Source organism: Mucor velutinosus (assembly GCF_035048745.1).
Source record: "Mucor velutinosus strain NIH1002 chromosome Unknown tig00001544, whole genome shotgun sequence".
Taxonomy (NCBI): domain Eukaryota; kingdom Fungi; phylum Mucoromycota; class Mucoromycetes; order Mucorales; family Mucoraceae; genus Mucor; species Mucor velutinosus.
Window position 1 is genome coordinate 487,208 of NW_027041908.1, and position 14,615 is coordinate 501,822.

Genomic DNA, 14,615 nt, shown 5'->3' on the forward strand with positions numbered 1-14,615 from the left:
GAAAAGAAGCCTTAAAAAAAAAAAAGAGGAGACATTTTTGAATAAAGTTTTTTTCTCTAATAGAAAAAAGGAAATCTGTATATACGCATCACCATATCACACACACACGCAACACACGCAACACACGCACACACACACACACACACAACGACAACACTGGGAACTCTGATCGTTTTAAATGATTCGCTTCCAATCTGGTCAGATAAAATGCCTTTGATTAGAACTCCATTAGGATGGTTTCATGCAAATTTTTTTCTATGGTTTCACCCGGGTTTATTTCTTATGGATTTTGGGGGTTGCTATTGTTGATGGAAAAGATGGCATTTACAATGGCGTTGTCCAGGCCAAGCTCATTGCTGTACTGCTGCTGCGCTGAAGGCGGTGGAGGAGGTGGCGAGCGTTTGGAAGACGAGGAGGAAGTAGATGTCGTGGTTGTGGTGGTGGGAGACGACATGGAGGACGACATGACGGGAATAACAACTTCAAATCCAACTCTGCCAGAGGTGATGGGAGGCGTTGTTGCAGTTGTGCTGGTCGTATTATTTGCTGTGGATGTGGTGCTGGTATTCGTGCTGGTATTGTTATTATTAAGCGGCGATATGTTGGATTTGTTGTATGATTTATTATTGCTGTTGCTGTTGTCATGAGGTTTGGGTGGTGCTGGCCTGGGATGGCTGTAGTTGGGTGGTATGAACGGTTTATTATCTTTTACGTGCTTTAGCACAAAAACTGGATTCTGTTTAGCTTCTTTTAGTTTTTGTGAAATCCTCAAAGGCCTCTCATCGTAACCTAGAGCGCGTTCTAATAGCTTGCTTAATTAGTACAAATGATTTGTTTATATTTGTTGGATCCTTTCTACCTTGCATGTTATCGTGTGGCCCATACTGAATCCATAGAGCATACTGCTGCCAATCGCTCACCACATTGTATTTTTTAAGGGCAGATGTAATTACCTTGGATGTGGGATCATCCAGCAACAGGCGCACATTTTTGGAAGATTCGGGTTCATGCTCAACCTTGGAAATCTTATCGCCGTATACCTTGATGGCTCCACCGTCATTGATCATAACATTGGGCGTCAGTTTGTCGTCTGTTGACATGTTGTTGTGGTGGTAATCCAGGTTATTGTTGATCTTTGTGGGCGAGTTGGCATGTTTACTATTAGCGGCGTGATGTGAATAAGATACTTTTGTAGATGTTGCGGATTTGATACTGTTGTTGTCGTTTTGTAGTGACTAGAGACGAAATCAGATCAGAAATTCATTTGCAAATTTGCTTGGCTGTTTACCTTCTTGTCTTTAAGCTTGATGATCTGCCCAATCTCCTCTCTTAGTATAGACATGTCATGATTCACTCGTTGTAGATCCTCTGTCAATCGCTTTATACGGGCATCTGCTTTCCATGTGATTAACATTTCAACGTCCCAAATCACAGCCATGTTTGCATAAGTACCTCGTTCCTGAAATGCTGCTTCAATCTTTCTGTAATCTGCCATACCATTTTGTCCTAACCAATCCTGCTTACTCATTAGTATCTATCGTCAAATGCGCACTCCAGATCCATATATTACAGTTTCGTATAATACACCTGATCGACCCATTAGTACCAATGAACACACATATCAGAATGCGACTTACTTGGCGGTATATAATCCCATTCATTTACAGGCACTCGATAGTGGATCTTTAGCTGGTAAATGTTCTTGAGCAAATCCATCCTCTGACCAACGGTAAGTATTGACAAATCTCGCAGTGATTCATGATCGAGATTAACGAGGACATCTCCAGTAATACCTTGTTCTGCTTATACAAAATGAGTACTGGCTGTTTCCATATACACACACACATACACCTGTCCATCTTGATATTACCTCTAAACTGTTTCTCAAACGATGCATGCCCAATGCTGGACAGCCATTTTGCCACTTTATTTTCATCCCACATTAATACATGCTCCATCTTTATTGTTTGTTTGCGAGACGAGCTATCGATACGCAAGGGCTTGCTGTAGGTTATATGATGTGGAAGAAAAAGAGATGAAAATATTGAAAATAAAACGAGCAAAGCCTAGTGAGGCAGGCAACAGCGAGGCAGAAAACTGGTGACTGTCCAGAAGTGTGTAACCCTTTGGTTATGATGGTATTATGGTTGATTGATAAAAGACATACTGTCGCGGGCTATACTCGATTTCATTTTGATTTCATGGATGTAGCAAAGCAATGTTGGTGCAGTTGGGGATCATGTAGAACAAGCAAGGCTTGAATAGCCTATGGTGCAATGAGTCGTTTTTTTTTTTTTTTTTTTTTTAGAAAGCATGATGTGTGGGTTTGACTGACTTGCAGTTCCGCTGCCGCCTCCTCCCATTGTGCTTGTATAACTCGTTGTTCTCAATTTGTTTGTGAGAACCAGAGAAAACACAATTTCAACAGGTTTTGTGTGATCCGAATAGTTCATGCTCTTCCTGAGACCAAGTTGAGAAAGAGAATGATGCTCTGCATTTGAATCTTTCACATCTCGATCACATTCTTTTGCACATTCAATTTTAGGTGATATTCTACAACAAGGACGGCAAAATGATCTTCAGCCTTTACTCTAAACACTCAACTACATCACTCAATACAATGGCTTTTCTCTCAATGCGTTTACCTTGTTTATATATACATGGGTTGCCTCATGTCGGCGGTAAGATAAAATATCGGGGCCTCAAATCCGCTGAAACTGAGCGCCATGCTCAATACACATCTGATGGATGTTCACTATTCCTTAGATGATGCTTTGGGAGGTTTCTTTCTACAATGCATTCTTTGACATGTAATCTCCGAGCATTCATAACCGATCCGATCATACTCATCATAAAGATGATTGCCCTGAGGCTTGAAAATAGACTATCTGTGCTCAGTCATTAGCTGATCATTTGGAAATGCTTGCGATATTGAACTAGAGGGTTATTTATTGACACTATGGACGAAGCTGTCGGCGCTACGGAGCGACACATGCTTATTGATACACTTGGAGATGAGAGAGATCGATAGGAATAGCTATAATTCACAATACATCATTAGTATCTCATACATTTGAAAGATGGGAGAGTTAATTGTACATACAGCAACCAGTTTCTGCGCCAGTGGGATATCTTTTCAACTTTTTCTCAAAGGGTGGTGGTGGTGGAAACTCCTTTTGAGAGTGAAATGTCCATTTACCAGCTTCAGTCTGTGGTGGTTCTGGAATACTAATGTCTACGCTATGATAAGCAGATTGAACAGGAATAGTTGATAAACGATTCAATGGGGATTGCATATTGTTATTTTCTTGAAGGTGATTTTGTCTCACATGGTTGTTTACAGGTGGAGGTGGTGCTGGCATGGCTCTTCTCTCTGTGTTTTGTCTCATGGGGGGTGCAGGAGGCGCTTTGCCTCTAGGTGATGGAGGATACGACATGTTGATAATGAAAAGGAAAGACTAAGCTAAGCAATGAAAGGGCGCATTGCTGGTTTCATTGAAAATTACGACTGTTCTGTCTTCCAATCATATTCGCATTGACATACACAGGGTTTTCTTGGCCCCAATGTCTATGGCAAACGATGATCCGTAGCAATGCATCGGAAAACATCCAACATTTGGCTGGGCATCTTGCTCACTGGCATTCGCCAAGGTATGGATACACCATGAACCACCTTTTTCGGCTTTTCAAAGACCATGAGGAGAAGGATACATTTGAAGGACCAAATGTTCATTTTCACAGGCCAAATGCCAGTGTCGGGATAAGTTCATTTTACCCCCAAACCTTTTTTTGGGAAGACTCAGTTTCCTAGTTTGAGTAATATTTCATGCTTTGAAAACATGAATTGGTCGAGATTAGAACGACTTGAGTCAGGTTGAAGATGACTCAGAAATAAAATCCATGAATTTCGTTATCATTGCATATCAATGCCAGCGTCAATAGATTCAGTAAATTGAAATGACTACAATTTGATGGGGACATCACGTGAAGAATGGGGTTTCCGTTTTGTACGTTGTTGAGAAAGAAAATATAACCGTTCATCACACAGAAAAAGTTTAACCCTCTTTTGATCTTTCATCTTCTTCTCTATTTCTGGTGCAGAAAAGTGCTCTTGAGATCAGCAGCGTCTCTTTCTATTCTTTATATTTCGACAAACAGAAGATTCAATGATGATTTATTTGTTATATTTATTATATTTTGCGATAGCGGTGACCGTAGCACTGTCATTACTACTATATACCTACCAGTGCGAATTGCTGTATGCAGCAGGGTTCCCGACTGGGTCGAGGACGGTGGTAAGTAAGATAGAACTACAGGGAGAGGTGGTATATTGATATACATTTCGATATCAAAGGTGGCAAGGCCATCGCAATTTGGGCTGCCAGACAAAGAGGTTATATTGGTGACCAAGGATGGCTACAAGATTCGATCCTATGTCATGATTCAACGTGGCGAGGAAGTAGCGATACAATCACCCACTGTGGTTTGTTTTCATGTAAGTGGATATCTCGTTGATTTGGAATATACCAGCTCATGTAATGGATTCTAGGCACATACTGGCAATATGGTAAATGAATGGGGTTTTCTATAAAAAAAAAGGGGGGGATGTGTGTATTTAGGCTACCACAATCAAACATTGGAGAGAGAAATTGCAATGAGTGACAATTATTAATTACGACAAAAAAAAAATATTCACAGGGTCATCGATTGCCAATAGCTCAGGTATTCTACAAGAAATTAGGCTACAATGTAGTCATGCTGTCGTATAGAGGGTACGCTTTGCAGATGCACCATTGAACATGAACTCACCATCTGCAATTAGTTATGGTCTCAGCGAGGGCAGACCTACTGAAAAAGGACTTAAAATTGACGCGCAGGTAAGAAATCACAGAAAAAGAAAAAATCAATGGGGTTCATTATTTTGGTAACACATAAATATTTAGACTATGCTTGAATACATCAAACAACATCCCATCCTCAAACATACCAAGTTAATTGCATACGGCCAATCATTAGGGGGTTCTGTGGCCATCAGTCTTGTATCGAGAAATGAGGATAAGTTTGATGCATTGATCATTGAAAACACATTTCTGAGTGTGGTAAGTGCTTTGGGAAGGGATAACCAAGCAAGGCATGTAGTAGGAAGCTCACACACACACACACTGTCTCGCCTATAGCCTTTGCTAGTGCCACATATATTCCCAGCATTAAGACATTTGGTCTATCTGGTACATCAGACATGGAGATCATACAAGACGATCAAATATGTACATCATGTACCTATACTATTCCTGTCCAGCCTAAAAGACGAATTAGTTCCACCTGGACATATGGCGAAATTATACAACATATCGCAAACAAGTGGAGTCAAAGTATGGAGGGATTTCGAGAATGGAACACACAACGATACTTGTATGCAGGTAAGGATACCTGGAAGGGAGGATGTCATAGGACTGTGTGAACCAACATTGCGTTTTTTTTTTGTTTTTTTGTTCATAGAGTGGTTTCTTTGAGTCAATTGCTGAATTTGTGCGAGACAATGTATGGGACTTGGATTAGTATATGGATCGGATCAAGCATTTGGGAAGAAATCAACAAACGAACTGTTACTATACATACAACTCATTTTTCACAACACATTATACATACACCATGCCAACATTTCTCTAATAACATATCGCCATATTCTATTATGACTAATACCTCCCATCACACACACACACACACACTGCTCTGTTTCTTTGATATGTTTCTTGATTTCTACATATATATATTTCTCTCCTACTTGATAGTTATAAAATTGATCTGTATTCTGTACCACTGGAAATTTCGATTGGGCATCAAATGATGAAAAGATAACCTACCCCCTGGATATTAATTACGAGTTACACTCTGGTTGAGCTTAATTTTATCAGTTCAGCAGCGATCCACTTTTGGTTCTCATTCGCTTTCTCGATCTGATGTCTAATTGGTATCAGTTCGTTTCCTGTAAATCCGTCTTGAAAAAGTTTTACCCATTCATGGTGTATATAAACCAGACATTTTCTTCTGTTCAACTTGTTTTCTTTAGTATAAAATGTCAACTGCTTACGGTAAAATCCCCAAACCAACTACAGCCGTAGACTTGGATACCATTTTACCTATTCACAAAACATTGCGTGATGGTTCTGAGGGCCTCATTCAAAAGGTGGATTCCAATAACAAGTCATTAGTCGATTTCTTACATGCCAGATTCAATGCAGAGATCGAGGATGGGTATGTTGTTTACATAACTATGCAATTGACAGGCACACACTAAACTACTTTTGTACACATACACAGTTCCACATACCCCCAAGAAAATCTACTCGATGAGCAACAATTTAGAGATTATTTTCTCGGGTATGTAAAATTGGACCATCCTCTAATATGATTTGAAACTGACTTGGTTGCACATGTAGATCTGATGCTTTCGTCATGTCCAAGGATGGTGCCATTGAACCCAATACAGTATACAACTGGGAGGACAAGATTGTAGGCATGTTCTACATCAAGCCAAATTACCCAGGTAGATGCTCTCACATCTGTAATGGTGGTTTCTTTGTAATGAATAGCCACCGTGGTAAAGGTGCTGGTGTTGTTATGGGCGAAGCATTCAAGGTATTGGTACCTGCTATCGGTTATAAGGCCTCCATGTTTAATCTGGTATTTGAAAACAATCCTGCTTCAATTGCAATTTGGCGCAAACTCGGATTCCAAGAAGTGGGCAGAGTTCCTAATGCTGGCAGATTAAAGAATAGCCCTGATAAGCTTGTTGATGCTCTTATGTTTTACTATGATTTTACTACTACCCAATAAATTGAGAAGCAATTTTATAGATTACAACAACTTTTCTAGCATAATATTACCTTTTTTTTTTCTGAGATTTTAATTGTCTATGATGAGACAAATAGCGACAACAATTGTAAAAGGGCCTCTTAGATATCAAAAGCATTGGAAATTTTGAAAGCATACGGAGAAGTGACCCAAATTAATCTGGGTGGCCGCGAAATCTTTTACGCATTGCATCAATATTGTGATATTGCAAGAATTTCCCTAACGCTTTATTCAACAGAGCACCTACTGAAGTATTAGCTTTCAGACAAAACCTCTACGCATCCATAAAAAACAAAAGAATCTACACTACAATCGCCCTTATTCACCATGTTTCACCAACGATTTACATCACAAACTAATATTTAAAAAGCGTTATATCTTGGGCAGAAACCGTTCCCTGAAAAAGAGACATGTACCATTTGATTTCCCTGAGCATATGGATACTTGCTGATATCTCATTGGAAATTTTTTAATTTGCTCAGGATTCGATGATGTTCATGAGGTACCATAAGGAAAAAATTGGAGATTTCGACATAAAGGGAGATTTCAACCGAAAAATGGGATTTTTCAATATGACTTATAGTATCAATTAGATACAAAATAAGCCCCTCTATCATCTCAGATTACTCAATAGTCGGTTATCGATTATGTTTCTTGAGTTTTGCGTAAAAAACTGATTTTATGAAATTTCACGATTACCCATTACTTTCAGGGGAAAGTGGACGTGAAACTTACATCTTTGGATAGCTCTGTAAAAATTAAGGGTAATTTAACTAATAGAAGCCTACACTTGGAACGACAGCAGCAGAGATATCCTCGCTCAAGCGTTTTTTTTTTTCGTCCCAAACTGATTTCCTGCTGATCCAGAAGATGGATTGAAAATACACATTTAAACATCCGACACGCTTAGCTTTGAACATTTGATGGCACTTTTTGGCACAAAACCACTTGCAAATGTTGCAATATGATCTAGCAAAATAGGTGATGCTGTTCAGGAAGCTCAAGTCAGTGCTAATATTTGAACTTTTTTTTAAGAAAATCTGTCTTGCTCATACTTTTTTTTTTTTTTTTTTTTGAGACCAAAGACTACTGGGCAAGTAGTACTTACCACCATCAATGATAAGACAAGGAGTACCAAGGTTCTCCGGATGTTGGAAATAAACAGTAACCAACAAACCAAAGAAAGCATCCAGGCATGAGTCTACTTCAGCGTCTAATTTCATAGAATAAAGGTACATTTCTGCATTCAGTTACGCAAGATTAGACTACCGAATACAGAACGATTTGATTGCTCATTCTCATACAGTACGAGCTCGATACAACTATAAGCTCAACTCCATGTCCAAAACAGTATCCAAAAGCAATATAAAAGACTCGAATTTTGGGCTTGGCCTTCGTTTGCAGAAGGGAAAAAGAAAGAAGTTTCGTTCATTTTTATTGATTTTTTTTTAGTAGAAAAAAAAAAGCGATAACAAAGAGTTATAATGAAACACTTTAGTTGGCCTTTCTACGGAAAGAACAACCTTCAGTCAAACGGGCACGACCACCAGTGGGTTGGCACAAGACGGTACCGCAAGAAGAACACAAAACAACGGTTTGAGCGTGACTGAAAACGGTGCTAATGTTCAAACAACCTGTTCATGATGTATATCAATAACACTGCTTTCCAAATACCATACATGACAAACTTACCAGGACACTTGACATCCATGAAGTAGGAGTTGGGAGACTGCACAAGTCTCTTGAGCTTGTGAGAGCGCTTCTCGTGTTCAACGGAAGGGTTAAGAAGATCGACGGCCAACTATCAAACGATATATCACATTTAGTATGTACGCCTTTTTGCAATCAACTTGCAAACTACCGCAGCAAGAACATGTAAGCACACGCAGCACACGCAATCGCAATTCAGACACACACACACACACATATTATGTCTATGCAAATGTAACAAGGTGATTCCAAGGTTGGCAATGGCTCTCAACGACAGACATTGACTGCGTGTTGTATAGTGCTATCAAATGTGTTTCACTTTTCAATCATTCAACTCGCAGAAGAAGCTCTGTAGGGTGTGTTCATCGGCAGGTTGACACAAATGTCGAGTATTGATTCTGTTCAGATATTTTTGGGCGTGCAGTGTCAAATCATTTTACATCCACCGTTTCCATCTATCCATCCATCCATCCATCCATCTACATTGCGCGTGGTATTCATTTCATGAATGATATGTGTGTGCTGCATGTTCTGCTTTGATAGTGTACATGTTACGATGGTCCATGATAACTTACAGTCATATTACTGTGTCGAAGGCTTGGTAAAAAGGGAAGGTTTATATGTTTGCCAGGTTACGCTTCAAAGATATTGTTCCAGCACACCCGAGTCACGAATGTAAGCCTTTTTTCTCGAGCCTTCCTTGTCCTCATAGGCATTGAAAGCCCGGAAACTACGGATTTGTTCTACAATTGACCAATCGGACAGGTAGCTATAGTGGCACAGTCGACCTTGCACAGTTGATGGATCTAAATTAAAGCAAATGTGAGAGAGTAGGTTCTCTTTTAGTATCTGAACAATGGGAATGTCGCAGCAACCAAGCAGGATCGAATCAGAAAAGGGCATGTGGTCTTTATTGGGAATGATGGATGTTATGGCTACCGCAGTTACTTTGCTCGAGATTGGATAGCTCGCTTTACTATTCTCACATCCAAAGTATCATCGTCATTGCTACTGAAAAATACCCGCTGGAGGTCATTCTGTATAGCATCTCGCAGCTTCATGATCTCCACAAGTCGTTTTTCGCGATTGCCTAAACCTCGCTTCAATACAAACGCATCAAACAGCTGAAATGATCCTCTCCATTGCTTGAATTGCTCATATTTGCGATCAATGGATACAACATGCAGCCAATAGAAAATGATGGCAGTCAGCACAGCAAAGAAGAATCCGCAAAATGTAAATCGATAGAGATAATACCATTGCCAGATGAGCAGAGGCAAGTACACGATTGGGACCATCCATGTCGCATGCAAAATCTTGCCTTGTGCTTTGACCTCTTCATACACTTCATGCTTGGAATAATGTCGACTGATGAGATAGAGGGGTAGATGTGCCAGCACGATAGGCAATGCTACAGGCAGATCCATAAATAATGCAAACGATTTCTTGATGAAGTTTTTGATGATGGTTGTGGGTATGAGCCTTTGCTTTCTGTTAGCATCGTAGCAAGCAAGATCAGTGTCTCGCAGCTCGAGATCCTTCAATTCACAGCGATAAACATGTAGATTATCTGCTAAATGCCTCAAATTTTTTTGCTTTACGAATATATCGATCAGACTATATAGGCAGAGTGAGTGTGAATGTTTCAATCGAGTAGCATTGCTCCTACCTTTGCGATACTTGAACGAAATCAGGCATGTTGCCATATTCGCCAGGAAACAGCATCTCCCTAGCCATGACAGCGTTCTTTCTGTTGGGCCAATCTGGCGAATTCACCGTGAGAGACAATAGTGCCTCTTCCAAAGCTTTGGTGACCAGCTTTGCAGTCGCTTTAGGTGTCTTGCTAAAATCGTCTAGATACTTATCCATTTGGATTGGCTTACCGAATCTGTTTCGTGATGTTTCAGTGGTCTTCATCCAAGGCTATTCATCCATATTTACCTGACGATAATCACACTGCGATATCTAGATTTCTCACTGTAAACGATACCCACAGGCACGATAGCGGCAGGGTTTACTAGCTGCCCATATCTGTTGTATCTTGGCTTATCCTTTACTGATTTAGCGTATTCCAATGCCACCTACACAAGGTTACATTAGTTCAGAGGTCAGTGAATTGATTCATGCATTGCGCTTACAAAGCTGGCACCATCCTTTAGCTTACTGATGCCCGGTAGAGTATGGCTCGTTCCCTCTGGAAATACAACAATGGATTCATTCAACTCCATTACATCAAACGTGGATTGATATAAGCCCAGATGATCTTTGGACTCTCGGTCAACGGGAACACATCCGACGCTATTCAGAAATCGTGCAGCGTATCTATTCACAAAAATGGAGCTCTTGGCCCAGTAATGAAGATATTCTTTTGAGCATGCGTTGCAGAGCACTGCTGGATCCAGCAGCATATTATGGTGCGTGGCAGCACTATATGACAGACGCATATTAGCAGCAGCATTCTTCATGACAGCAACAGTGTAACACTTACAAAATATAAGGTTGATCTTCCGTTGTCGCTTCTTGATAGCCTTCGATCCTGACATCTGAGAAAAAGGACCAAATTGAAATACGAGCCCATTCCTTACAAAATTTGGCTGCAAATCCAAAAGGCATTATGATTTATTTTATAAATTGAAAGAAAGAAAGAAAGAAAGAGAAAACTAATCTACAATGTTGAATGTTTCATTTTTTTTTAAGCCCTTAAAAAGCCGCATAAAGATCAACCCAACTTTTGGCCCTCAATTTTACTTGTTGTTCAGAATGGCAGCATTGCTCTTCCTTATGCGTCTCTCGTTCATCGGTTCAACGCCAGCCATGAAATTGGCAATCACAGCAAAGATGGCAACTGCAATGCTACCGTACCACATTCTATCGTAGCGATGGTACTTGTCATAAAGAATACCAGCAACGTAAGCACCCTAAATAAATGATAAGGTGTTAGTTTAATGAAGCAAGAAAGTGCATTTTCTTTCATAAGATACTTTCGAGAAAACTTCCACACTGATGCCCCACAAATGTAATGGACGTCAATGTACCCAGGTACTTTTGCCCAAACACCTGGTTCACAAATCGAGTGGTAGGAGGAACAGTTGACAGCCACAAGAACTAACGCAATGTCGGATGAGTGCTGTATGCTGACATATCAGAACAAAAATACATACTCCAAAAAAGACGGCGAAAACAACCACTGTGGTTACTGAAATTGGAACAAAGATGACAATGATTAGAAAGACGGCGCGAAGACCGTAGATGCCCATGAGCACCAGACGGGGACTGATAATGGATGCCAAGTAGCCTGTGAGAATGGTGCCAAGCATGGAGCATAAACCAATGATAGAAATGGTCCATGCTATTGATATTTGATTAGAGCACATTGCCTGGATTACAGTATGTTACATACCTGCTAATGATGGGTCAATACCATTGTCTTGCTACAGATGGACATTAGTACCGAGTGCGTCTACTGTACAACTAGAACGTTTTTTTTTTACCAAATATGCAGGGAAATGTGTGGATAAGAATGCAATATGGAATCCACAGACACTGAATCCCAATGTGATAAAGATAAATGTGGGATTTGTGAATGCTTCCTTGAGTGCAGTTTGAATGTCAGGGGCTGAAATGTCCTCCATAGGGCGATCTTTGGCTTCTTCGGCATCATGCTCAATGATTTCAGCGGGATTCTTTTCTTCATCAATGGTGTTGTTCTTGTTTTGATCTGACACTGCAGTTGCTGTCACTGGTTCAGCAGGTTTAGGTGGCACAGTTTGTAAGAAGTAAGCTAGTGGTGACAAGGCCAGCATAATTATACCCATTACAATGAACGACATTCTCCAGCCAATCGATGTCAACATCGCTCTAGCAATGGGCAAGAAGCAACACTGACCAAAACTGCCAAAGCTGCTTACGACACCAAACGCAATACTCTGATACTTTGAGTTTTGTGGAAACCGTCTACCGATGGAAGCCAGGACGACTGGAAAACTATTACCTCCACACGACACGCCTATCAGAACACCCAGCGCAAAAATAAATAGACCCGATGAACGATTGGAAGCGTACAGTATAAAGCATCCAACTGCGTAAAACACACATGCGACAAATATGCCTTTGCCAAAGCCTATTTTGCGTTCTGCTAGATAAACCAAGAATGGCTGCGAAAAACCCCACAGTAATTGCAATAATGCAGCTGCGATGGAGAAGGTGGATCTGTCCCAGCCTGTATCTGCTGTAATTGGTATCAAGAACACGCCTACTGTCTGTCGTATGCCGAATGAGACCCATAGAATGGCTGCACCTGCTATGCATGCCATTAGAGGTGAATTCAGTAGCCTCTGGTTAAGTGAGTGCGATGGTGATCTATCAATGCTTTGTGATTCCATAATGCTGTAATGCTGATTCAGACTGAAAATGCGAATCAAACTCTGCTCATTTTTATACGCACCTGGATGTTTAGTCATCCAACAGTACTTGTGCGACCCGTCACTAGGTGTATCAGATCTGATTCCCACCGTCCGCTTCTTCAATGTTCATCCACGGATCAAGAAAACAAATTCGGAAAGAGTCTTATACTGCTAATATTGCCTTGTCTTGATCTGATTTATAAGCGCTGTCAGTAGCTTCTAAGGATAGCGGGCGACTAGATCAACAGCTTTGATTGCTAAACATTTGATACCCACCACAGGACCGAATGTCGGTCGAGATCTGTCTATCTCTATAACTTTTAATTACACCATAAATCTGTCCTCTACACGTATACATGAGGCATACTACACTTTTGCTGATTTAAGCTTTTTGAAAGCAGGGAGAGAGATTCCGAGATCACGGAGGTGGCTCAGTAATCAAGGGCTTGCTTTAGCTCAGATAAAGACATACTTGTTGTATTGTTTGGTGACACAACTGGTATATCATGTGCCATTTCTTGCAAACACAAGCTTAATGCTTCATACGTTTATCCGTGAGGGCCATAAATCTAGCAATGACATATAATCATCATAACACATTGTCCCTATACAATTTCAAAACCTCATAAGGAAAGATGTTGATCTTACAAGTATTTCGTGGACTGGCATTATTAGATGCAAGACTTAAAAGAAAATAGCACGGCTGACGATAGTACCATGTAATTCGCCGCCTATTTTCCATTGGCTTCAAAAGCATCTGGTATTGCATTGAGTTTGCCAACCTGCCCTACCAGTCGCCAGAATAAATTTAAACTCAGAATTTTAGTCTGTTCTAGATTGGTCAAATTCTGTTGATTTTCGACTTGATTGAATTATTTTGTCTGATTCGACTATGTAAAACCTACTGATCATCCTATGCGTCTTTAAGCTTTCTTGGAGTGCTTTTCAAGGTGCACCCAATGGTGCCAAGTAAGATGGGTGTTTTGAATAAACTTATTGAGCAATTTACAAAAATATGAAAAGAGGTTTCTGGCCAAAAAGTAGAAATTTTACATATCAATGTCTCACAACGATGATTTCAGGGAATACGTTAGATCCATAGAAGCATTTTGATTTAATATGTACCTTAGTAAAAGTCTTCATTTTTCAAGGTCAAAAACGCGATCGTTTGATTTTTGATGAAAACCATGAGGTACCCCTCATGCTTTTTGTCCGAATTTCATCCTTGTTTTTTTGGTCCTCAAAAAGTTGAGCAAAGATGTCAGAAAGTAACTACCAAGATGAGAGCAATTGTTTGGTGCTATTCTGACCATCTAAAACGGCCTTGAACGCAAGAAAACGAAGCTCAAATGTACTCATATTTTGCTGTATCAGGGACACTAAGGACTAGAAAGAGAAAATACCAGTATGCTGCTTGCCGTATATAAAGTAGCTTACGTGTATATGGATGTAGAGCATCACATAAGAATCAGGTCCACAGATAATATGAAGGGATAAAATAAAAGTAGCAGTATTTTGATAAGATGAGCAATGGCAATCGGTAATGCAAGCTTCATTTGCGCAGGTTGGTTCTCACCGAAGCAAAGTAAAAGTAGACAGCCATACGAAGCCGTAGACACACTCGCTACAAAATAAGGACTTTATTGC

The 14,615-nt window shown here is 40.2% G+C and overlaps 7 protein-coding genes across 7 annotated transcripts; 2 read left to right on the forward strand and 5 right to left on the reverse strand.

The window, feature by feature from the left end:
• Positions 1–280: 280 nt before the first annotated feature.
• Positions 281–1,958, reverse strand: ATC70_005478 (uncharacterized protein; the record flags this gene model as incomplete). The annotated part of the gene is made up of 7 exons (XM_064824766.1): positions 281–801; positions 860–1,235; positions 1,289–1,392; positions 1,453–1,516; positions 1,571–1,587; positions 1,638–1,799; positions 1,871–1,958. 7 exons carry the CDS (start codon positions 1,956–1,958, stop codon positions 281–283), a joined length of 1,332 nt encoding a protein of 443 aa, XP_064680143.1.
• Positions 1,959–2,996: 1,038 nt separating this feature from the next.
• On the reverse strand, positions 2,997–3,437 carry ATC70_005479 (uncharacterized protein; the record flags this gene model as incomplete). Its single annotated transcript, XM_064824767.1, has 2 exons — positions 2,997–3,037; positions 3,104–3,437. The coding sequence occupies 2 exons, from the start codon at positions 3,435–3,437 to the stop codon at positions 2,997–2,999; spliced, it is 375 nt and encodes a 124-aa protein (XP_064680144.1).
• Positions 3,438–4,166: 729 nt separating this feature from the next.
• On the forward strand, positions 4,167–5,559 carry DPM1 (dolichol-P-mannose synthesis; the record flags this gene model as incomplete). The annotated part of the gene is made up of 8 exons (XM_064824768.1): positions 4,167–4,295; positions 4,355–4,495; positions 4,550–4,567; positions 4,699–4,772; positions 4,823–4,877; positions 4,944–5,099; positions 5,178–5,420; positions 5,500–5,559. The coding sequence occupies 8 exons, from the start codon at positions 4,167–4,169 to the stop codon at positions 5,557–5,559; spliced, it is 876 nt and encodes a 291-aa protein (XP_064680145.1).
• A 517-nt stretch (positions 5,560–6,076) lies between these two features.
• On the forward strand, positions 6,077–6,837 carry ATC70_005481 (uncharacterized protein; the record flags this gene model as incomplete). The annotated part of the gene is made up of 3 exons (XM_064824769.1): positions 6,077–6,255; positions 6,322–6,381; positions 6,441–6,837. 3 exons carry the CDS (start codon positions 6,077–6,079, stop codon positions 6,835–6,837), a joined length of 636 nt encoding a protein of 211 aa, XP_064680146.1.
• Positions 6,838–8,349: 1,512 nt separating this feature from the next.
• Positions 8,350–9,146, reverse strand: ATC70_005482 (uncharacterized protein; the record flags this gene model as incomplete). The annotated part of the gene is made up of 3 exons (XM_064824770.1): positions 8,350–8,489; positions 8,548–8,656; positions 9,141–9,146. The coding sequence occupies 3 exons, from the start codon at positions 9,144–9,146 to the stop codon at positions 8,350–8,352; spliced, it is 255 nt and encodes an 84-aa protein (XP_064680147.1).
• Positions 9,147–9,509: 363 nt separating this feature from the next.
• On the reverse strand, positions 9,510–11,178 carry ATC70_005483 (uncharacterized protein; the record flags this gene model as incomplete). Its single annotated transcript, XM_064824771.1, has 5 exons — positions 9,510–10,182; positions 10,235–10,453; positions 10,507–10,646; positions 10,704–10,992; positions 11,054–11,178. The coding sequence occupies 5 exons, from the start codon at positions 11,176–11,178 to the stop codon at positions 9,510–9,512; spliced, it is 1,446 nt and encodes a 481-aa protein (XP_064680148.1).
• Positions 11,179–11,309: 131 nt separating this feature from the next.
• On the reverse strand, positions 11,310–12,947 carry ATC70_005484 (uncharacterized protein; the record flags this gene model as incomplete). Its single annotated transcript, XM_064824772.1, has 5 exons — positions 11,310–11,483; positions 11,578–11,670; positions 11,727–11,914; positions 11,966–11,996; positions 12,057–12,947. The coding sequence occupies 5 exons, from the start codon at positions 12,945–12,947 to the stop codon at positions 11,310–11,312; spliced, it is 1,377 nt and encodes a 458-aa protein (XP_064680149.1).
• Between the last annotated feature and the right edge of the window lie 1,668 nt (positions 12,948–14,615).